The sequence below is a fragment of the Melanerpes formicivorus genome, unplaced genomic scaffold (genome assembly GCF_026170545.1).
Source record: "Melanerpes formicivorus ecotype bairdi unplaced genomic scaffold, bMelFor1.0.p_v2 SCAF_2, whole genome shotgun sequence".
Lineage (NCBI taxonomy): Eukaryota > Metazoa > Chordata > Aves > Piciformes > Picidae > Melanerpes > Melanerpes formicivorus.
The window spans coordinates 29,368,737-29,391,745 of record NW_027142354.1 but is presented as its reverse complement, the minus strand read 5'-3'; the positions used below and the strand labels follow the sequence as shown (position 1 = coordinate 29,391,745).

General features: G+C 38.7%; 1 protein-coding gene across 1 annotated transcript in view; it reads left to right on the top strand.

Moving 5' to 3' along the window:
* Positions 1–23,009, top strand: part of NID1 (nidogen 1) — a 46,068-nt gene that overhangs the window by 3,337 nt on the left and 19,722 nt on the right. The window contains exons 2-12 of the mRNA XM_068154928.1: positions 3,548–3,847; positions 5,063–5,292; positions 5,759–6,186; positions 7,758–7,907; positions 9,197–9,448; positions 10,525–10,725; positions 12,525–12,770; positions 13,776–13,919; positions 15,975–16,103; positions 18,692–18,835; positions 19,516–19,638. Coding sequence (XP_068011029.1) covers positions 3,548–3,847; positions 5,063–5,292; positions 5,759–6,186; positions 7,758–7,907; positions 9,197–9,448; positions 10,525–10,725; positions 12,525–12,770; positions 13,776–13,919; positions 15,975–16,103; positions 18,692–18,835; positions 19,516–19,638 — 2,347 coding nt within the window. The remainder of the gene's footprint in view (positions 1–3,547; positions 3,848–5,062; positions 5,293–5,758; positions 6,187–7,757; positions 7,908–9,196; positions 9,449–10,524; positions 10,726–12,524; positions 12,771–13,775; positions 13,920–15,974; positions 16,104–18,691; positions 18,836–19,515; positions 19,639–23,009) is intronic.

Here is a 23,009-nt window from a genome sequence, read left to right as displayed (position 1 = left end):
TATTTTTTTTTGTGGTCTCTGCTTTGCTCTGTAGTATTAATTAGTCCCAATAGTGTATTTTCTCTTACTGTTATTTTAATCTCCGCCTTAAATGGGGAGCCTTGCAGCCACAAAGTCTGCACGCAGCAAATCTGATGAAGAGCGTGGAATTTGTTTAAAATACTTCAAACACCAGTCATCTCTCACAAAAGAATTTACAGTGGGAGTAGAGGTACTAGTATACAAAAAGTGTAAGCAAGGAGAAGGAAGGGAAAAACTTTCAATTTACTCTAAATTTATTACTTTAAAGGTGGAGTGCATCTCCTTGCTAAAATGTCCTAGCGAGCGGACTGTAATGCCCATCGTCTTCCCTGCTGTTTTCCAGTGGTGCAGTGTAATTGGTGACTTCTAATTTTTAGGATAATTTTTATCTTTTCTTTACAGACATATGAGGCATTTTCTAGTGTGCAGATGTTAGAGAAGTTCGGGCAACCTTTCTGGACTAGATCTCTGTTGCTTGTCTGCCTGCAATTTCAGGGTCTGTGTGAGGGTAACCTATTCTGTCTTTCCAGTTCTGTACTGCTAAATTTCATAGTCCACCTTAGGATCTGTGGCCACAGTTAAGTCACAAATGATTTGAGGAAAAATTATTGCAATGTTCAGCTTTTCCTCCCCCTTTTTAACATGATCTGCATTCCCATCATGCTTGTGCAGATCATGTACTGCTTATATATTTTAAATACCCTGTTCATGCATAAAGCCAGCTTCCCATTTTTGTAAGTGATCTTAACTTAGTGTTTTTACTGTAATAGCTAATGAAATTTTGTATCTTCAGACAATACAGTCAGTACTAAAAAAAATGTTTTCTGATATACAGTGTGAACTATTTGCTGAGTTTAGCTAACCTTTTGTGCTAGGCATGATTCAGTTATATACCAAAATGACTGACCACTAGTCAGTGGCAGGGGGCATGCTCTGATCTGCTGGGCAGCCAAAGGAAGCTTTAAGGTATAGGTGTGTCATGGACAAGGTGTGTACTATATTTGAAGGAGTTCTCATACTACACTTTTTCTGAGTTGCCCTGTGTATCAGTAGTAATGGTGGTCCAGTTTTTAAGGGATTGTGCCAAGACATTTGTAGCAAACATCCTTGACCATCTTGCACAGTCCACAATTACTCTGTGTCATGAAGAATACAGGTAGTACTGACTTCCTTGTTTGGAAATGTGTATAGTAGAAAAGGGGAAGAAAAATGTAGTGACAATGAGAATGATCAGAAGTGAGGAACAGCTCTTACACAGGCCAAGCGTGAATAGGCTGATGGTCTTCATTTGGGAAGAGAAATTACACAGCAAGAGAGACTAGGTAGTATTTGATTGGTAGTATGTTCCAATACAAAAAACTACAGGCCATAAAATGCAGCTAGGAGCCAGACTGAAAATAAAAGTAGGAGAGCTCTTGTGGTATGAGTCATGGATCTATGAAATTCCTTTTTAAGGGATTTTGTGGATGCATAAAGTTTATATATGTTGAAGGGAAGATTTAACAGAATATTCACTCATGATGAATAAACAGTCAAATCACAGGGAAACCCTTGAGTTGAATGTGGCTGGAGGCTGGTCAAAAGAATACGTACATGTCCTTCTCTTGTTCTGTCCAATCCATAACCTAGCAGGTATGGAGACAGGATGCTTGGGTGAGTTGGCATTGTAGTCTGAGTCACAGTGGCCACTGTAACCTTCTAAGCATCGATAAGAACTGTGTAACATTTTGAACACCTAGATCTTGTGAAAAGATCTAGCAGCAGTTTGTTCTTGAAATCCCGGTGAGTTCAAGAATCCTTGTGAGTGAGATAAATTGCGGGGGATTGCAGTTACAGTTTCGTATCTCATGGTTTTAGGACCTCTATCCCTTTCTGAGTCATACCTGTGTAGCAGCAGCTGCAGGTAGTCAGATGTGGCTTGTTATTAGGCAATCAAGCACTTCTAAACATTTGTTTGTGTCTGATTCTTACAGTGCCATATGTATCTGGAAAAAGGGCCTGGGACAAAAAGCTGTGTGTGAGCAATTTAAGCACTGCCTCAGGGCCTGACAACTGTAGTCTTGCTTGCTGCTTCTAAGCGTGCAGGTCAGCTCTGCTTTGCCAAGGGTTTTGACTGTCACACTTGGACATGCCCTAGCATCTACCTCTATGAATGTATGTGTTTATTTCATTTTTAGTCAAGAGGTGGTTAGAGTGAGTTATCTCACTGTCTAGCTAAATCTCACTGAGCTGGTAGGTATGGATTTTCAGATTGGGAATTTGATTTGTAGAAGTGCACTCCGCTGTAGGGGAATTTACAGAGTGGCCTTTATCTGATATAAACTTTCTGTCTCCTAGTCTCTATAGCTTCAGGTATTTGAGCTGTCTCACAGCATATCCTAAGAGTGGGCAGCAGCTTGTTGCAGTCAACCTTACTTATTGCAGTCACAGTAGCCGAGATGTTTCTAAGAGAATGGCTGTAGTGAAGCGAAAATTAGAGCCTTCTTGGTCAGGCAAAGAGAAGTCTGTACATCTTCTCAGAAGACTTTCACCCAAGGTATTGCAGTATTTAAACACGGAACAGGTTTTTTAGGTGAGTGTCTCTGTGTAGATCATGATTTAATGATCAGTTCTTTGCTCAGAATTTATATCAGCTTCTGAGGCAGTGCTGTAGTAATGAGGAAAGCTCAGCTGATCCACTTGTGTCCTGACTCCCTACCTTTGTTTTCATGAGGGTGACAGCCTGTTGTGCCATGACATATGAAGGGAAAGGGATGCAGGGAGAAGGTCAAGACAGAACAGTTCAGTTTTTCCTTTTGTCCTGCCTTTTTTTGTTGGTTGTTTTTTTTTAATCTCATTGACATCAGGTTATTTTGAGAATGGGCAGCTTTTTAAACTGTCCAGATTAAGCATTCTTTTCTGCCTTCAAGGTAGAAGTTCAGGTTCCCAGGGTTATGCTAGGACTTTGATACCATTTATCTTTAGTCTGCCCTGATTTACAGCAGGGAAGAACCTAGCTCACTGGTTAACCAAAAAGGAACTGTTTTAAATACTTGCTTCATCCTTGCCATCCCCAGTCATTCCCATGTAAAACTGCTCTTCAGGAGAGTAACAGTTGAAAGTGAGAGGAGTTTATGGTCACATGGGAAGGTCTGTATGTGATTCCTGACAGACTTAGGGGGATTGCACTGGGTCTTGTTCTGAGAAAGATTTGGCAACTTGTGAAACGTTGTGGAAATATGTGACATATGTATATTGCTTTTAAAAAGGGTGATAACTGTCTGAAATTTAAATAGCTAATATTTTTGTCTATGGGAAAAAGATTGGTATATCTCTAAACCAGACCTCTGATTCGGGCAACTGAAGTCCCAGGACTGCTGACATGGAATATAAAACAAAATCCTGAACACATTCAGTTACTTTACAAATACAAGACTGACTTTTGACTCTATTTCTTTTGGAAACACAATGAAAACATCTAGAGCATGTCATGTAGTAGACAGCCATAGGAACAGTATCTGTCTCATAACTTTCACCTTTTTATTAGGTTGCCACTAATGGGATTATTGCGGTGAATGAACCTTCAAGTGAAGAAAAATATCTTGGTCAATTCCCAGTCAGTTTTGGGGCTATTGCTCCTTTTATGGCTGACCTTGACACAACAGATGGACGTGGAAATGTGTATTACAGAGAAGATGCATCCTCAGATGTCTTGCACCTTGCATCAGGCTATGTCAAAAGAGGTTTTCCTGAGACTACTTTTGATCCCAGCAGTGTTGTCATTGTTACCTGGAAGCTTGTGGCTCCTTACGAGGCACCGGGAGAAGATCATGCTTTGGAAGAAAAAGTAAGCTCTAAGACATCTTGGAGGCATGTTCAACTGAAGCATAACACAGTAATCTGTAGTTTTGAAGGCCTGAATTCCATTGAATTTAAATGAATCCTGTACGGTTAAGGATATATTGTGTTGTTGAAAAGGCTGTAGCAAAATAGGACTTTCCAGAATTTTTGCTTGGTTTTTAATTTACAGTATTTTTTTTCACTCAAAAGAAAATGCTTGCCTCTACATAGCTGATTGTTTTATCTTCCTTGAAAACCCTTACTTTGAGTGTTAAGCGTGATGTGATAATAACTGAAATTGTAGGATATCCTGCCTACCATCTGTGCAGTATAATCCAGTTGTCTTGCACTTGTCAACAGACTTGAGTCATTTGGACATCTATCTATCTAAAATCTGATAGGTAGATAGACTAATAGGCACTTCAAACTGTGAATGCTTTTTGGACAGATAATGTTGCATTTGCAAAAAGGTCATGCTTTGTATCTAGTATTGAATGAAGAAGCAGTTAGAGTTGTGGTGGTTGGTTGTTTTTTTATGTTACGTGCAAACCATTTTCCCTTTTTAAATGATGCTAGGTACTATCTTGAAAAGATAGGTAACTTTATGCACTGTATCACCCCATTTGATGAGCCAGCTCATGGTGTATAAACTGGAGATCACCACAACTGAGCAAATCTTATTTTTCCAAAGATCAGTTTCTTGTGGGTAACTTGACACAGCCGTTGTGTTCACAGAGATGATTCTGCACTCTGGTACCAATGAATAGCTGATGTCTGAAAGGTTCCTATGGTATCTAGGCATGCTTCTACAGGAAAACCCTTGCAGCAATGTGAAACTTGAACTCTTCTTCAAATATTCTGTTTACAGTATTTTTCTGTTTAGTCTAGCACATCACTCTGTATTTTAAGGAGATGATGTAGTATCCTATACATGTTACAGAACTCAGAATTAGTGTTTCAGGCAGCCTCTCTGCCTATTTCCAAACAGATTTAACTTACCTTTGCTAATGCTTTCTTTTTAATGTCTATGCATGCTAAACTTTAAACTGCCTAAGCAAAACATAAGCTTGTGTAATACTGATTTCTCCTAGGAAGTAAATTACGTGTTATGTGTCATGGGAAATTCTTACCTTGACTGTGTTTTTAAAAATGTTGTTCTGTTGTCTATCTTGACTACTTTTCTATGAGTAAATGGATGTTTGTTTGTTTGTTTTTTCCTCAGAGAAACACATTCCAGGCTGTTTTAGCCTCTTCTGACTCCACTTCCTATGCTATTTTCCTTTATCCAGAAGATGGTTTGCAATTCTATAGTACCTACTCCAAGAATGATGATGGAAGAATTCCTGCTATTGTTGGCTTTAGTCAAGCCTCTACAAACTACTACTTCTGGGAAAAGCCAGGATCTTACAATGTCATTGCTGATGATGAGGACAGCGTTAGAAATTTGCACAAGTATGTTTTTCTGTTTGTTTAAACTCCTCAAGAAAACATGGAGTTCCATATTTTTCTTAATTATGACGTGAGCTAATGACAAACAATAAGATCCTATTAGCTATTGCATGGGAAATCAGGAGTCTGCCACTGATAGATATCCACTGTGTTGAGAAATATGAAGACTTTGGTGTAATTTGTCAAAAGTCCATAGTTCCGTTGTTTACTGTTAGAAGCTGCTGTATATTTAGGCCTTCTAAATATGGGCTAGAAATTCTCAAGAGGAGAGCTCTGGGTGTGGAGAAGAAATGCTATCCAGTTAGGGGTGTTTCATAGCGGAATCAACTTTACCTGTATTTAAGTATGTAGCTAGGATAGTTCAATAGTTTTGTCCTGATATTTCTCAGTGAACATTTTGTGTAGGCTATAAATACCACACAACCTATGCTTGATCATTTCGATTTGGCATTATTCTTTTCTTTGATAGAAGCAGCAATGCTGGGAAACAAGGTCTATGGGTATTTGAGATTGGTAGCTCATCTGACAGCATTGTGCCTGCGAAGATTGGCAACATTTTGGAGAGTCTAGAGTCCAATGAACAAGAACAGGAGATGACTTCAAAACCATTTATGTTGGACTACGGCTCCACTGAAATAAGACAGCCAGATGTCACCAGTAGTACAGACAGTGCAGAAGAGGATCAGCAACATATTACATATAGCGTCCCCCAGCTAACTGCAGAAGACTTTCTGACTTCATACCAAGATGTAACAGGAACACCTTCAACTGAGTCTTTTTACAGTCATCAAGATTTCCCAACAGCAAAAGCTCCGCCTCGCCAGTTCCAGGTCCAGCAGTTCCCCCAACAGCAACCCCAAGTCATAGATGTGGAAGAATTTGATGAAACTGGTATAGGTAAGGTCTTTTTTCACAGCTTGGGCATTTCTAAGATGCAGAGGCTGAAATAAAACAAAACAAACCCAACCCCAAAAACAAACCTCCAAACCAAAACCAACCCGAACCACACACTTACAAGAAATTGAACTGCTGAAGGAATAATCTGTTTCCTTCTTAGTACCTTCATATGTGAAAATCTGGACACATTTAATAAATTTGCTTTATCCATCTAGGCACTTAATTTGCATCTTAGATTCAGATCTCACCAGTTCAATAAACTAGCACCCCAGTCAAGCACCAGAGAGCTTGTGTGTCTGTGGAACATGAGTGTCTCCTAAGGAAAGATTCCTGTATGGATAATTGTATTCCTAAAGCTGATGCATTCTTGGTGGCAACTGATCCCTCCTCCTCTTTTGCCCAGGGCTGTTGTTAAAGGTGTGATCTTAAGTTTAGTAGATGCATTAAGTGACTGTTCCTGGCAAGGATATTATGATCATTTCTACTGAAACCTAGCTTATTTCCTTTCATAGGTGTGCTGCTGAAAGCAGGTGATTTAGCAAGGGTTGGGAATAGTAACTTGTAAAAAATGCTGGCTCGGGTTTTGTGGCCTGAAATTTTATAAGGGTGTGATTAGCAATTCAAATTTCTGAGGAAGTGTTTATAGAAAATACAAAACTGTGATTGGCTTCCTGGATGTTAAGTGTTTCTTGAAGCAGATGTGAGAATTGTTATCTTCATGAAATAATAGGGTAAGCCAATTAGGTTTACAGGGTTCATCAGATGGTGTGTGGTCCTGGGTACTGTACCAATGTGTTTTGTTCTAGGTTGGAAAGGGCTCTTTTAGCTTCATTTTGAAAACAAGGACTGGTTAACATTGTGGGAACCCAAAAAAGGGGAAAAGGGAGTGATAACAAAATGTTTAGATGGCCTTCATGTCTCTGTAAGGCCCTGGAGGTGTTAAGAGATGTTGTACCCAAGCCGTATGAGAAAGGATGGGGATAAAAAATAACAATGTGCTGCATCTGTGAAGAGGATGGGAAAGGCAACTGGGGAGAAGAGCACCTGTTAAAATAAAGATAAAACAGTGGGCTTAGTGGGGATAGACTGTGGGAAAATGGAATTGTAACATTCATGTACACCTTAATAAATAGGCACCAGCTCTGCAGGTCTGGGCCACTTGGCTCACCTTGAGTCCGTGGTCGTGTTCTCAACTGGTCTGTTTGTTTGTATCTTAGCTCATCATGATGGAACTGGCTGGAGTGGGACCACTATATTTTTCACTATTCTCAAACGACGACACAAACATTATTATATATTTGGCTTCTCCAGGACAGTTTAACTGATCTGTATTACTACAGATCTGCTGAAGTCAATAGAATGAAGCAGTTTTCCAACACCTGATGCCCTAATATTTTCTGCAGAACTGTTACTTTCAAATTGCAAGGTCAATAAAAATTCATTGTGATTGTTTATTTTCCTTGAAAAGAATAAGAAGAAAACAATTCAAGGTAGTCTAGAGATATTTTTAAACTAAATCAGGGATGTGTGAATATTAATTACATGAAGTGGGTCTGATCTTATTTCTACAGTGTTTCGCTACCACACAGATGTCCAGCAGACCTGTGCTAACAACCGCCACCAGTGCTCTGTTCATGCTATTTGCAAAGATTATCCCAATGGATTTTGTTGCAGTTGTATTGCTGGTTACAAGGGAAATGGCAGACAATGTGTAGCAGAAGGTAACTTTTTTGAAAGTAGTATTGTGTATGTGCAATAATTGCTCTTGGCATTCTTGAATCGGGTGACTTATTTTCAGTACTAAAACCACCATGGTTAAGTACTTCTTAAAAGTTTATCACTGATTTGTATTAAAAGACATTTTAAGAAATTAGCTATATCTTGGTGTGCATTTTTATTTTTCCCTTTGAAGGAAGCTAATTATATTTTAAATGGTCAGTTATATACATCATGCATTTTAGCATGACTTTTTGGAAAAATAAACTCTTACATAATTGACATAGCTTAATAGATAATGTAACACTCTTTATTGCAGGAATTAGTTGTGAAGTTCCAATATGTTCTAATCTGATTGGTCCCCACTCTGGAAGTGGATAGTTCAAAGGGGATGAACAAATCAGTTTTGATCATCTAACCAGAGAGCATGGCTCCTCTTTGTCTGACTCTTAAGCTTCTCTACTAAAGGTCTAATTTGCCAGATTTTTATTAGTTATCTGTTTAAACTTTGTTCCTGTGTAAAATCCATGAAGGAATTTCTTATGTATACACTTGTAATCCTCGTAGTGACTTCATTCAGTGTATAGATGCATTTCAACAACTGAAATAGCTGACTGCAGGCTTTGTGTTTTATGAAGCAGGAAAGCAAAACCACCTACTTAGCTTTCAGTTCATAAAACTGAACTTTCCAGATTTTAAAAAAAAAAAAGGGATCTTATGCTAATAGAATTTGATTTGCATGTAGGAAATTATATACAGAATAAAACCAGCACTCCACTTCCGTAAAACAAGGACAGTCTTAAACAGTCAATAATTTTGAGTGAAGATAGTAGAATAGATTGGAAAAATCTATTCTAACACCTAATAGTGTTAGCTTTCTAATAGGGAATGAATGCCTTTACATTCAGTAGGCAGTGATGATATGAAGTGTGATATTCAGAAGAAGCTTCTGTATGCCACCTCTTGTCAGAGAAATTGTAACAGCTTAGGCTGTTTATGGAATTATCCTTGAATACAAAATTGTTAATTAGGGTAAAGGACATCTCTTCAAGAAATTCTGGCCACTTAGTCATCTGTATAGTCATGACACACAGAGAGAAACTCATGCGTTTAGGTATTTACATAAGCAAGGTAGCACACTGTTGTTTATAGACCATTTCCTGTCTGTTGAATTCTGTGAGCAATTTTGTTTTGCCATTTATTTCCACACTAACCTTTTTGAACACTCTGAACACATTCCTTGAAATGTACATGAAAACTAATTTTGTTCTGATGCATTGTATTGATTTGCCAGGTTCTCCTCAGAGAGTCAATGGGAAGGTCAAAGGAAGAATCTTCATAGGAAATAACCCTGTTCCAGTTATATTTGAGAATACTGATCTCCACTCCTATGTTGTGATGAATCAAGGGCGTGCCTACACTGCTATCAGCACAATCCCAGAGATTTTGGGGTATTCTTTATTGCCTCTTGCCTCTATTGGAGGTATCATAGGATGGATGTTTGCTGTGGAACAGCAAGGATATAAAAATGGATTCAGTATTACTGGTAACTTTTAAATTAAAATAATGTTCAAACACTGCAATGCTTTCCTCTGTCTTAAAAGAAATGAGTATTTAGAAGCAGTATAAAATGAAAATATCTTTATTCTGATCTGCAAATGGATTCCTTTGTAATCGAATTTGTTGCCGTTTTTCTTGTTTACAATGTTAAATTTTACCATTGGTGTGCAAGCACATTAGTGGGTTAGAATGAAGGATGGCTTGGCCAGTTCCTGTGCAAGAAAGAAATTCTTGACAAGGACCTGATTTTTGCTATTAAAGTGTACAGACCTACTGAAAAGCTGCAAAAGATCTATCATGTTAATTGCCTGATTATACCAAAAAAACAAAAGAGAAATGAAAACCTGACCTCATGAAGATATGGAATTCTTAACAGAAGCAGTTTCTGCATGAGATGCAAATGATTCTGTTAACTTATTTGAGGAAAACCCCAGTTCACAATCACAGGTTTTCACTGAAAGTTGAGGTCAAATCTGGCTGTTTGTGCACTTGAATCCAAGCTGTAGGTCCAGTCTGTCTGAGGAGAATACATATTTCTTTTGAAAATTCTATCCTTTACAGCTCTGTACTGTGAATTCAGTTGACCATAACCTTTTGGTTTAGGATTTTCTTACATTCAGTGTGTTACGAGTTTTTTCTGGAATTTACAACATACATTTCTCTTGATTTTGATTTGGAAACATATACTGGATTTGCTTTATTTTTAACTCTCTGTGTTCCTAATGTAGGCTTTCTGTAAAATATACGACTCCTTTGCCATTTTAACTGGTATGATAAGGCCTATTACTATTAGCTTTGTTAGAATGATTTTTTTTTTTTTCTAATTTAAGCAATCTTGCTTCTTCAGACTTACTTGCAATTGAATGTGTTCAGTGCTTGCATTATCCAAAGGATGCTATCATACTTTTGAAAGTTATTTTAGTAGAAAGCCAAAGCATTAGCAATGTGCTGCATCAAAACTTGCAGACAGTAATAATTTTATTTCATCTCCTAGAAGCAATATCTTGAATAGAAGAATTCAGAAACATGTATTAAGTGCTTTAATGAATATTGCTTCTTTAGGTGGTGAGTTTACACGACAAACTGAAGTTACTTTTCTTGGCAACAATGAGAAGCTGGTTATAAAGCAGAAATTTAGTGGAATTGATGAGCATGGTCACCTTACCATCAGTACAGAAATGGAGGGAAGAATACCTGAGATCCCATCTGGTGCATCAGTCCAAATAGAACCATACACTGAACTCTACCACACTTCAAGTTCTGGTAAGGATCTCTGAGAATGAAATTATAAGATAGTGCACATTTCTCAGATCAGAGGGTAAGACAATCTGGCAAACATTATTTCATTCTTAGTGAGTGTGTTTAGGCCTTGCCAATTTCTAGAAAGCTGGGGGGGTTGCTTTTTAAGAACAGGTCCTGAGAGAAGACAGATTTTGAGTGGGACAATACAAATATTTACAATCTTTTTTTACTGAGAAAAAGGTGAATTTAAGTTTCTCTGAATTGATGTTTGCAAAATAATCTTGAGTTCCCTTTTCATGTGTCTTATTTTTACACTGCTGATGGCAGTCATGCAAGTTGCCAAGCTGTTTGTAGGTTCCACAGCACTTCAGTAGGAGCTGTACTGTATACCTTTTAATGGTAATATAATCAAGTGTGCTTTGGTCTTGCCTGATGAGACTGCAAACCAATTATTCATCAGTATGTGTCATATAAACTGCATTGTGCCTTGTATTTGGCAGTATTATTTGAGCTGAATTTGAACAAATGACCAGAAAATTTAGGAACATTGTAATTCTCATAACAGTTTCCTCCATAGTCTCTTTACTACTTCTCTCCCTCTCTTCCTTATCTCAGACTCTGAGATTTGTTAAGAAAACCATTTGTCATTTCACTATTTACAGAGGAATCTCCCTTGTTTTATGCTTTCTGGATAAAATTATGGGTGTTTCAACACAGCAAAAACAAAGTGAGGTTGGAGTATTGCAGCTAACCAACCAACCCAGCTATCAAAGACCAATAGAGGAAGCCGCCTGTGGTGCACCCAGGTGTGTGCGTGGATACTAGAGAGAGTACACTTTGCTTCAAGGGCACAATTAGATTCCTAGAGATGATGTGAAATGGTTTAGCTGCATCATCACTGCCTTATATCTGATACACATATATATTGGTAGATGTTGATGAATCGCAGTGAGAAGGAGGAGCTGGAGGCAGCAGGAAACTTCTGCTTTGTGCTTGGTAACTTCAGAGTTTTGGAGGAGTTGTTTGGGCAGCATGTGCTCTTTGGAGTGCCTGCCTTCTTGGCAGAAATTCTGTCCCCATGAAGGAAAAGCTGGAGGGAAGATTTGTCAGGCTTGATTTAATTTACCAGTACTCAAATAGTTATCCTTCATGTTTGATAGACCATTGACTGATGGAAATCCAGCTCTTGCCAGCTGTTCAAGTGGATTGATACAAGTGTGTTCTGGTGTTCAGATGAATAGTGGATTTCTGAGGAGCTTTTTGTTGGTAGGAAAATCCACAAGCTCAGGTCTGTTTTGAGGTTTTGGTCATGTTTATTTTCACAATATAGAAAACTGTTCTGAAGCATACAAGAGCTCTCAGACCTGCATCTTCTTTAGAACTCTGTCCAAACCTGAGGCAAATAGACCACAATGAAGTAAAACGGGGTGTGGTTTTGTGCTGGTGAGGTGGCTCTTGTCCTCAGCTTGTAGATCCATTATTTAAACTAATCTAAAAAACTCCTTTGAGTTTCCCAAGTTGGATTTTCCTTTCTTTGCCTGATAACCCACAAAGTAAATTAAAAAAAAAAAAAAAAAAAAAAAAAAAAAGGTCAAAATAAATTATCTGCCTTGCTCCTGAAGGCTGTGGTGTCTGAGAACAGAGTAAGCCTAGTCAAATAAATGCTCATCCCTTTGCTTGGAAATACATCGATTTTCCTAGCTTCTTGCCTTTGAAATTTCTGTTCACACCACTCAGCCTGTATCCCAAGTCTACAGAGAGCATTTGGCAGAGTCTTTTTGCTCTCAGTTATGAACAGCTTGGTTTTTGATATGTTGCAGTGATCACTTCATCATCCACCAGGGAGTACACAGTGACAGAACCAGAAAGGGATGGGGCTGCTTCCACATATACGGGTGCCTATCAGTGGCGACAGACCATCTCTTTTGACGAATGCATCCACGATGAATCTCACCATGCTGCTTCTGCTACTCAGCAGCTCTCAGTCGACAGTGTGTTTGTCCTGTATGACCGAGATGAGCAGATTCTGCGATATGCTATGAGTAATTCCATCGGCCCAATCAGTGGTATGTATGAATTGGAAATCTTTCTGTTTTCTCTTTCGTGAGTAATTAAGAACAGGTTTCCATATGTTTTTATTAGCCTGCCTAGATTAATTAAATTAACTAATATGTATTAATAATAATTAATATTAGTTACTAATTAGCTATAACTAATTAATTAATATTAATGTAATTATATTAATTTGTTCCATTAGTCAGTGGAAGTCTGGGTCCATCCATTAAGAGAAAGTTGACTGTTGAAAGCTTGCATTTTTGCTTAAGGAAGAGTATTTAAGTGATTCTTTCCTCTCAAAATGCAGAGGAGTTTGCATCTGATCCCATGAAATTCTCTTGGCATACCAGCTTAAATCAATTTTTGCTCAAATATGTGGAGCATGTGATTTATTTTTATCTATTTCAAAGTTCCTCTATTAATTTATTGTTGTTGTATTGTCAGAGCAAGGGGCAAAGGAAAGGACTAAGATTTGCCATTAAAACAGCTAATTCCTATAATCTATCTTGAAACAGTATTTTATCTTTGGAAGGTAGGCAGCCTAGGTACATTTTCCTAGTTCAGCTGTCCAAATTTGTTCATTTGCACAAAAGTCAGAAAAAACAAAGGTTCAGTTTGAAAATTCACACCAGGTTAGTACAAGAGAAGACTGTGCTCACTTTAATTTATTACAAAGATAAAGTTATACTAAAATTAACAAACCAAGCTGTTACGCGTTGGACTGACACGCTAGTGTCAGTGGCTGGAAGATGCATTATCTTTGTCAGTCTTGCTTCTTAGAGAGGTTTTTGTGGATTTTCCATGTATTAACTCAACAGTCCTTCATACAGGTCACAAGGTTTGTAGGTGCTGTTGCCACATCTGATGAGATTCACCTACATGTCCACTTCTTTCTGATCCAAAAAAAATTGTCTTTCCTTGTTACGTGTTTACTACAAGCAATCTCCTTCTAACCCCTAGTTGAGTGCTATTACTTGGATAGAATTGTCCTAGCTAAATATGATCTCTTTTGTCAGATGGTTCTGCTGATATTAGTCGGAATCCTTGCTACACTGGTACCCATAACTGTGATACCAATGCCGTGTGTCGCCCAGGGACTGGAAATCGCTTCTTCTGTGAATGTTCGATTGGCTTCCGTGGAGATGGAAACGTTTGTTATGGTATTAGGAAACTTTCATTACAAAATGACAGCTAATGTAGATTTAAATAAAAATATAAAATTTTGCTTGTAAAGTATTTACCCTTAGGACTAGCCACTCCATCAAAATTAACTGTCCTGAAAGGCTGGTTTGGGGAAAGATAGGTTAGAGAGATGCTGGGGTAAATGATGATCACAGTAATCTAGTTTAACTGTCTTGAAGGGTCAAACCTGGATACATTGGCCACAACAACCCCATGCAGTACTACAGGCTGGGGTCAGAGTGGCTGGAGAGCAGCCAGGCAGAGAGGGACCTGGGGGTACTGGTCGATGGTAGGCTGAACATGAGCCTGCAGTGTGCCCAGGCAGCCAAGAGGGCCAATGGCATCCTGGCTTGCATCAGGAACAGTGTGGCCAGCAGGAGCAGGGAGGTCATTCTGCCCCTATATACTGCACTGGTTAGGCCACACCTCGAGTCCTGTGTCCAGTTCTGGGCCCCTCAGTTTAGGAAGGATGTTGACTTGCTGGAACGAGTCCAGAGAAGGGCAACAAAGTTGGTGAGGGGTTTGGAACACAAGCCCTATGAGGAGAGGCTGAGGGAGCTGGGGTTGCTCAGCCTGGAGAAGAGGAGACTCAGGGGTGACCTTATCACTCTCTACAACTACCTGAAGGGAGGTTGTAGACAGGCGGATGATGGTCTCTTCTCCCAGGCACCCAGCACCAGAACAAGAGGACACAGTCTCAGGCTATGCCAGGGGAGGTTCAGGTTGGATGTTAGGAAGAAGTTCTCTACAGAAAGAGTGATTGCCCATTGGAATGTGCTGCCCAAGGAGGTGGTGGAGTCACCGTCATTGAAGGTGTTCAGAAGGAGACTTGATGGGGTACTTGGTGCCATGGGTTAGCTGTTTGGGTGGGTTGGATTGGTTGATGGGTTGGACATGATGATCTTGAAGGTCTCTTCCAACCTGGTTTGGTTTATTCTAATAAAGGTTTATTCTAATGCTTTGTTAGCTTGCAAAGCATCTTTTCTACCAATGTTGTCTTTTCATAGAACTTGTGGTAACTTAGCTGTGAGAAATTTACTGTTGTGCAAGTTCTGGTTAAAAGGAATCAACTGAGTCAAAAGATCTTGTGGGACATAGGAACAGCATATGCACATACATACAGAGCCACAGATACGTGGAACCCACTGAAATATTTTTCAGGATCTGCTTTGAAAATCCCTTTGTTCAAGGAGACTTTCCTTTTCTGCCCAGTTCTATAGTCATGATGTATTTGGGATTTGTTTTACAATCAAATTATAGCAGAAATACTTATTTTCAGGAAGTGAAAGTATTAATAAAATAACACACCATCCCCAGTAGTTAACTGAACTGTACTGCTACTGGTTTTGGGTGTTTCAGGGTGGTTGGCTTGTTTGTTTTAATTAAAACAAAACAAAGCAAAACCCAACAAAACACGACTTTCACACACACCTCCAACCACTAAATTGACTTGCAAATGAAACAACATCACACTCTCCCTGTTAGTCCTGTGGTGCTGTGAGGTGAGCAGCAATGGATTGTTGGGGAAGATTCACTCCGAGGCGAATCCAAACATCTATACTTTTACAATGGATTAGAGATGTATGTGGGTAATAAAAGGGGAAGTCTTTCCTAAAGTTCATGTTTCTTCACTAGTCTTCACTGCTTTAATCACTTTCTAGGCTGAATTTTCTTTCTCAGTGACTCCTTTCTCTCTCCTCTCCTTTCCCCATAGTATTACATCATAGAAAGTCTTCTGGGTTTGTTTTTTGTTGATTTCATTTTTTCGTGATGGGGTTTTGGGTGGGTTGGTTGGTTGGTTTTGCTTGATTGGTTTGGTTTTGGCTTGTTTTTTTCTCTATGATGCAGATTAGCTGAGGATGTTGTTACCTGAAAATAAGCTTTCTGCTTATTAACATCTTGAGATATGGTCTATTTAATACATGTTTTAAATATGCAAGCCTGTTATTATTCAACATTTGCACCGTTTCTGTTTTTCTGGCATCAGTATGAAATACATCTTTATAATAACCGGAGTCTTTGTCATATTCTAGATGTTGATGAGTGTTCAGAGCAACCAGGTCTGTGTGGCAGCAATGCAGTCTGCAATAACCAGCCAGGAACCTACCGCTGTGAGTGTGTTGAAGGCTACCAGTTTGCAGCAGATGGGCGAACTTGTGTTGGTGAGTTTTACACATCTTAAAAAGCAGTGGCCACTAGCCTTCAGGCTGTGATTGATCTTAGAGAGACAGAAAATAGAGCTTTGAGGATTTGCACTGACTTCTAACTTGAACTGCACTTAGGAGTTCATGCTGCAGTCCATGAGGTAACTGAAGATGCCTAACATAACCTTTTTTTCATCTCATAAAAATTCCCCATTTAGAGTGTTTCTAAATAGAAAGTGGAAATGATTATTGAATGCTTCTGTCCTTTCTATATCCTTATTTAGCTGTAGATTTCACACAGACCTAAAATTCAAATTTGTAAAAATAAAAACAGTGAACAGTTATTAATTTGTTGGTATTTTGTGGCATCTCACTTTCAAGATGAGGCAGAGGTTTTTCTGCATTTTCTGTAGTGATGTACTTTGGCTTTTGCACACTTTTCTTGTTTTGTTTTGTTTTGTTTTTTAAATTTTTTCTTAAATCTAGTTCTAGATTAGATGCAAGGACCTATTTACCAGCATCCCCTGGGTATGAACTATCACCCAGTTCCCCACCTACTGCACAGACCACTTGCCTAGACCATAATGTATCAGCTTCTCTAGAAGGAGGCTGTGGAAAACTATATTAAAAGCCTTGGAGAAGCCCCAGTGGACCACATACACCACTTGTCCCACACCAGCGAGGCAGGTCACTTTGTCATTGAAGGAAATCAAGTCTGTCAAGCATGATTTGCCCTAGGTAAATTATAGTCAAGACCATTCTACAGCTAAGACTTATGAGCCTTCATCGTACAGCAGCAATTTGCACTACTTTCTCTAAGTACATGACTTGACATGCTGTGTATTACATTCCATCATGAGCCCCATTTCTCTGTTTCAGTAAGAATTGCTATACATTTCTTCTCACAATCCACCTCAAGTCACCCTTTTGTTCCAGAACAGTTGAAAAAAGAAACTGCTTCTACCAGGACACTGGAAGGGATAGGGTGAGAGCAGTTGTATGTTCTTTCCACTTATGTCCACCATTTCCCTTTCGTCACATGGACCTGAAAAGGAACATTCTTCTCTCCAGCCATGCCCTCACTGGCTTCACTCTACCACTTTCCCATGAAGCTGACATGTCACACTTCTAACAACTGCTAAGTAATTCTTCATCCATCTTGAAGAACTTCAGTATGATCTCTTTCTTCAATCAAAAACCAAACTTTGCATCTCTAAGATTGAAGAGAGGCACGAACAACTCATTTCCCAACAGACTGAAAATAAATGCCGTGGTAATCTTACTCCCCTTGCCACAGGGCAGGGTTTTATGATCCACACACAACTTGAACTCCAGAAGGGGCAGCAGTTACCCTCTTTGTACTTTTGCAGCTTGTTCTGGAATACCAGCTTTTGATTCAACTTTTCTGCAGCTGCAACTTTTTTATACTTGCTCTGTGACTCACTGGATAGCTTTGGAAGAAAGCTGCAAACAAATGCTGTTTTCCTGTTTGTAGGTTGAGGAGTAAAAGCACTTGGGGACTCCTTTTGAAATCCAACTCCAATTCTTATGCAATTATAATGCAGTTCTGAATAAATTATTTTGTAATCTAAAATTTACTTCATCAAACAGAATAGATATCATTTCCCCTAGAGAAATGGAAAAAAATACTGCTTTCAGATCTGGCTCTGATGGGAGATTTTTGTTATTTCCCTGCCGATACTGTGGTAGTTTCCATCTGTGTACTGTGATGAAAGAAGCATTGTAGTGTCTGTCTTGGGCCCCTATTGACTCTTCATAAGAACTATGTAAAGAAAGCCTCAGTGGATTCTCTGCTACAGCAACTGGATGTCTGTTCTAGGTGTCTATGCTGCAAACTCCTCTACTCCAGGGCCCAACATTTTTGTAGTATTTTGCTTCATGCTATTTTAAATACCATGGTTTCCTTTCCTCTTCTCTAGCATAACAAGTAAGCATAGGCAGGGCTCCTGCAACTACCTGAGATAATTCATGTGTAAAGCAGTGCAGTGCCTTCAGAGTCACTTTGCACAACAATGAGAAAGTTATGAGAAGCTGCAGGACTTATCCCAGCTCCCACATTTGGTCAAAAATCTCTCCAATAGTTGAGAAATATGTTTGTCTTCTACTGCGTGAGTCACAACTCCTATCTGTTGCCAACTGAAGACAGCCTTGGGTCAGTGGTAGGTTAGTGTGGCAGGATATCTAATAATTCCCAGAGCAGTGAACTGGCTGCTTAGCTAACATGTGAAGTACCTTTGTAAGATGCCTTACATTTCTTCATTCACAACTGCTTTTTATAAACAAAACTGTCATGGATATTGGGACTTGTCACTGTGTTAGCCTTCCTGCTTTGTTCTGTGTTAACAAATATTTATTAGCTTCTGAGGACAATCAATCAATTTCATGTACAACATGCAGATTTAATACCAGTGAAAGGAGAGATCTTGGCCAAAAAAAATAATTCCTACTTGTTGCCCCCCCTTCTTTCCATTCTCTACTGTATGCTTTCACAGCTGTTCTTTGCTTCCTGTAAATTTATTACAACCTTCAAACTTTGTGAAGAAAAATTCAGCTTTTCATTTCTTTTTTGTGCATCTAACCTGCAGCTGTTGAATATGCCATAAACCATTGCCAGGCAGGGACACACAATTGTGACATTCCCCAGCGTGCTCAGTGTGTTTATACTGGTGGCTCTGCCTACATCTGCACATGCCTTCCTGGCTTCTCTGGAGATGGGCGTGCCTGTGAAGGTGAGTAGCACCATTTGTGTGGGGATTATGTTCTGTGTTGCATAATTTAGCTGGTAATTGCAATGTCCTATACTTACTTGTCCCTTGGGCAGGTATTGCATTAAGCTTTTTGTCCTTTTCTCCCCTCAATTTTTAATTCACTCTTCAATATTTGAGCTCACTTCCGTAGCTCCGAGATGAGGTAAATGCAAATATTGTGGTAGCCACCGTTAACAGACTAGGCCATCATCTGCTGGAACTGTTTACACTGTATTGATTTATATTACTGATACTCAGACTATGCAGAGAAGTCATGTTCTGTTTCATGTCCAATTGAAGTGCAGTGAGGGAGAAGTTTTACCTAACTACAAGTCCGACAACTTGCTGGTCAAATCCTACTTTTCTTGTCTTTTTCTTGAGAAAAATGAACATGTATTTCTAAAATACAGTGAAAGTTAGCAATGCTAATTAGCCACTGGAACAACAGAGTGCAGGGCTTTGCTGAGAGCCAGAACCTAAAATACATGCATGCTTTCTGTTTTGAGTCCCTTTCATTTCTATGTAGGTGTTTCAAAGGTCTGTAATTCCAGTCAGACATTGTACAATAGGAGCCTGAGACTAATATGACAGGTTCACACTTCATCGCTGTAATTTGTCCATCAGGAGGAACAGTTATCTGAGGTTGGCTTTCTCTTTTACAGATGTAGATGAATGTCAGCAGGGCCACTGTCATCCGGATGCTTTCTGTTACAACACTCCTGGGTCCTTCAGCTGCCAGTGTAAGGCAGGTTATCGTGGGGATGGCTTCCGGTGTGTGTTAGGAGGTAAAATTTATAGTTCTTGAAAGTAGGACCAGAAATACAGTTTAGATCTTAAAAGATCTTAATTTGGTTCCTCTTTGGTACAGATTGTGTTTTGTCTTACTGGGGTCTTATTCTTTCTCAGGTTTTTTGAGTTTTGAACTTCACCAAGCTTCTGTCAAAATCTGTATCTGAATTCTTATCACTTTTCTGTGGCATCCCGTTCAATGTCCCCATTTGAATAAAGATTTATTTGTTTTGCATAAAACATCTGGAACTGCAATTACAGGAGAAGTGAAGGATAAGACCAAAGTAACTGCACTGTTGTCCGTGGTGGAATCTAGATGCCCTTGTGCCGCGTAAAACCAGAAAGGGTCCAGAAAGACTGCTTTGAATTTCTGTCACTTAATTGTTTCTGTATTTATCCATTTACCTTCACACGCTCATGTTCTTGAAGGTAGTGTTAAAAACAAGAGTGAGGAATACTGAGGCACAAAGTAGTTTTGTTATAGTTACTTTAATTCAAAAGTAACCTATGGGATAGCACTCAGGTTTTGCAGAATGACAAATGCTTTCATCCAGGAAATAAAGCCCAACCTGAATATTCAGGTTCCATTCTCCTGTGTCAAAGGTACTTGCTGCTGGGTAAAAGACCCTGCAACTCTCAGCAGAGCAAAACTCAAACTATGTAGCTAAGCATAAGAAAGGCATAAGGCTAAAGGGAAGGAGAGGAGGAAGGCTCTCTTGATAATTCAGCTTCTGTACTTTGGTCTTAATGATGTCTGAAGTATGTGATTATTCAAAATTGAGAGGTTTTTTTAAAATAGTGGATGTGCTGGTTTAAAAATGCTTGTCTGTTTGGCACAATATTACTACCTGATGTGTTGCTGAAACTTAATTTTTTTCCTTTTGCTACTGTATTCCATAATTCTGATTTTCTGTCTACTTTTGCACAATTGGAACTCATGACTTAAAACAAACAAACAAACAAACAAAACCAAAAACAAAGGAGCTTTCATAGGAATGGAATAAAAAGTAGCAAAATTGTTTCTGGTTTTAGGTCATATTTACATGACTCTCTGATATATGGTCAACAATATGTTCTGTGACTTTTCTGTCACAGGTGAATTGTAGGAGGTTTCGCAGTATTTAAATTCTGAAGCTCTAGCTATTGATACTTTGTCAGTATTTCAATATTATTTTTAACGGACTTTTCATACACGAACCTCACGTGTGTTTGCGCTTTAATGCCAGGTGAATTAAGATCTGCCTAGTGTTTCTGGCCTGTGTCAAAATACTTAGCTAACAACCAGCTGATAAAAACAGGATTATTCTTCTTAGAGGAAAAAGTTAATGTGATTAACTCGAAGCAAAATCAAACCTTAAAGCTTCCAGTTCTTCAGGCAGAATTGTAGAGGCAGAAATACTCCCTTCACATCTAGCACATCTCCTTTGTAGCAGAAACAGATGGTTTGGTAGACCAATGCTTGAATTTAACCAATTAACTTTATTACCAGGACACAATTAATTTATTCTGAGTATGTTTGACAGCATACTTAAGCATTGTGGAATTTTATTTTTCTTTTTTTAAGAAAAACAGATTTTCGCATGCTACTAAACTGCTAAGCACAGGCTCAATGTTCACTTTTGCTGCTTATTCCTGTACACCATACTCAGCACAAATATGGAATGTCTAGAATGGGGATCTTTCCATGTTACAGTTTTAATGGTAGTAACAAAGTGTTTGGGAGAATTTTGTTGCTTACTCTTTTAGTAGGTGAGGATCTGCCTGGTTTTGTGAGTCTTCACATCTCTCTCCCTGATTTTTTAATTATCACTATTATTTTTTATACTGTTTTGCACTGTCGGTAGCAGACACGCTTTAGAAACACGTATAGCAATTGGCTCTGCTCATGAAATGCTCTGAGCAGATAGAAATATTTGTGGATAAGAAATCTTGCTTTTGCTGAATCCTGACTCAAGTAATGCATTGCTCTGCTAGTCTTCTGCATTGGCAGTGTTTGCTACTCCTCCCTTTTTAGAGGGGTAATAGAACAATAGTTGTCTTTGGGATGTCATCCGTTGCTAAAGCTTTAGTAGTTTTAAAATGGATATAAACAACAGTTAATCCATTGCCAGGAGACAGAGTTAAAATACACTTTTTGAAGCCTAGCAAAAAGCAGATTAGTTTACTTTAGCACTCAATTTGTAAAATAAGTTGCTTCAGAATGGAGATTTCAGATACTGCATTCAGTTGTAATTAGAGACTCTTCCCCTTTTTATCCACTAAGGTTTTGATTTAATTAGCATTGGTTGAGTACTGAGGACTTTCCTGGAAAGATTCATTCATTGGAATACTCAATTCTTTTAGCCGTACCAGTCCATGTGTACTATTGCTAGAATGTTTGGTGTCTTTATATATTGAATATTACCACTGCTGAGTGGCAGCTCTTGAAACAAGTGACTAACAAGTAAAATGGATTTGAGTCACGCACAAGAGAACGTCTGTTGGAGTGAACCAGAAGGTTAATGAAAGAGTTAATGATGCTGGAATGTCCCACTGCTCACAGCTATTGAGAAAGTCTGTACTTCGTTATTTCCTCACGCTTCATTTTTCCATTTCAAAAAACCAGATGTCTGAGTGTTTCTACCCCTGCAGACCCCAGACACTGTTTACTAAACAGAAGCAAATCTAGCGTCTTGGAACTAGGGCTCTGACTGTTAAGAGCCATTTGCTGGTCCTCTGTAGACAATCCGTTTCACATGGGAAATGCACTTAGCCAGGCAACATTGTAAGTGAAGGATGACAAAGAAAAATTAAGGAACAAAAGGAAGTGTGCAGTTTTTGTTTGGAGTTGGTGGTTTGGTGTTGTTTGGTTTTTGGTGTGTTTTTTTTTTTTTTGGCAGTGTCTGAGAACAGCAATTAAAAATGTCAGTAAAACTCTTTGTGATATTTGGGAAATTAAATGATCCACATAGGGAATTAAAAAGTAGTCTGACTACATACTCTGAGTCTGAACATGGTTTTAAATCACTTCTGTCTTTAGATTGTGAATGAAAACTTGTTTGAGTAGTTACATTTTTAAAAAATTTCAATTGCTGCCACAGAATTAATTGGACTTGGCTTATTGTGTCAGACTGTAATCCACTCCTGCAAAATGGAAGGGAAGAAGTCTGGTACATCCCTGTTTCTCTTCCTGTTTTCTTAGCCTCCATTTTAAAAATGTTTTTTAATTGATAAATCATTTTCTGTAGTGCTGCTGCTAGAGCTTCATTTATGAAAAAAAAACCCAAACAAAAAACAATTCAAACATTTCCATGGCTTTAGGGTTGTTTTTTCCCCATTCTGTTTGCTTCTGTGAGAAATGCTTTTCATCTGTCCCACCTTCTATGTT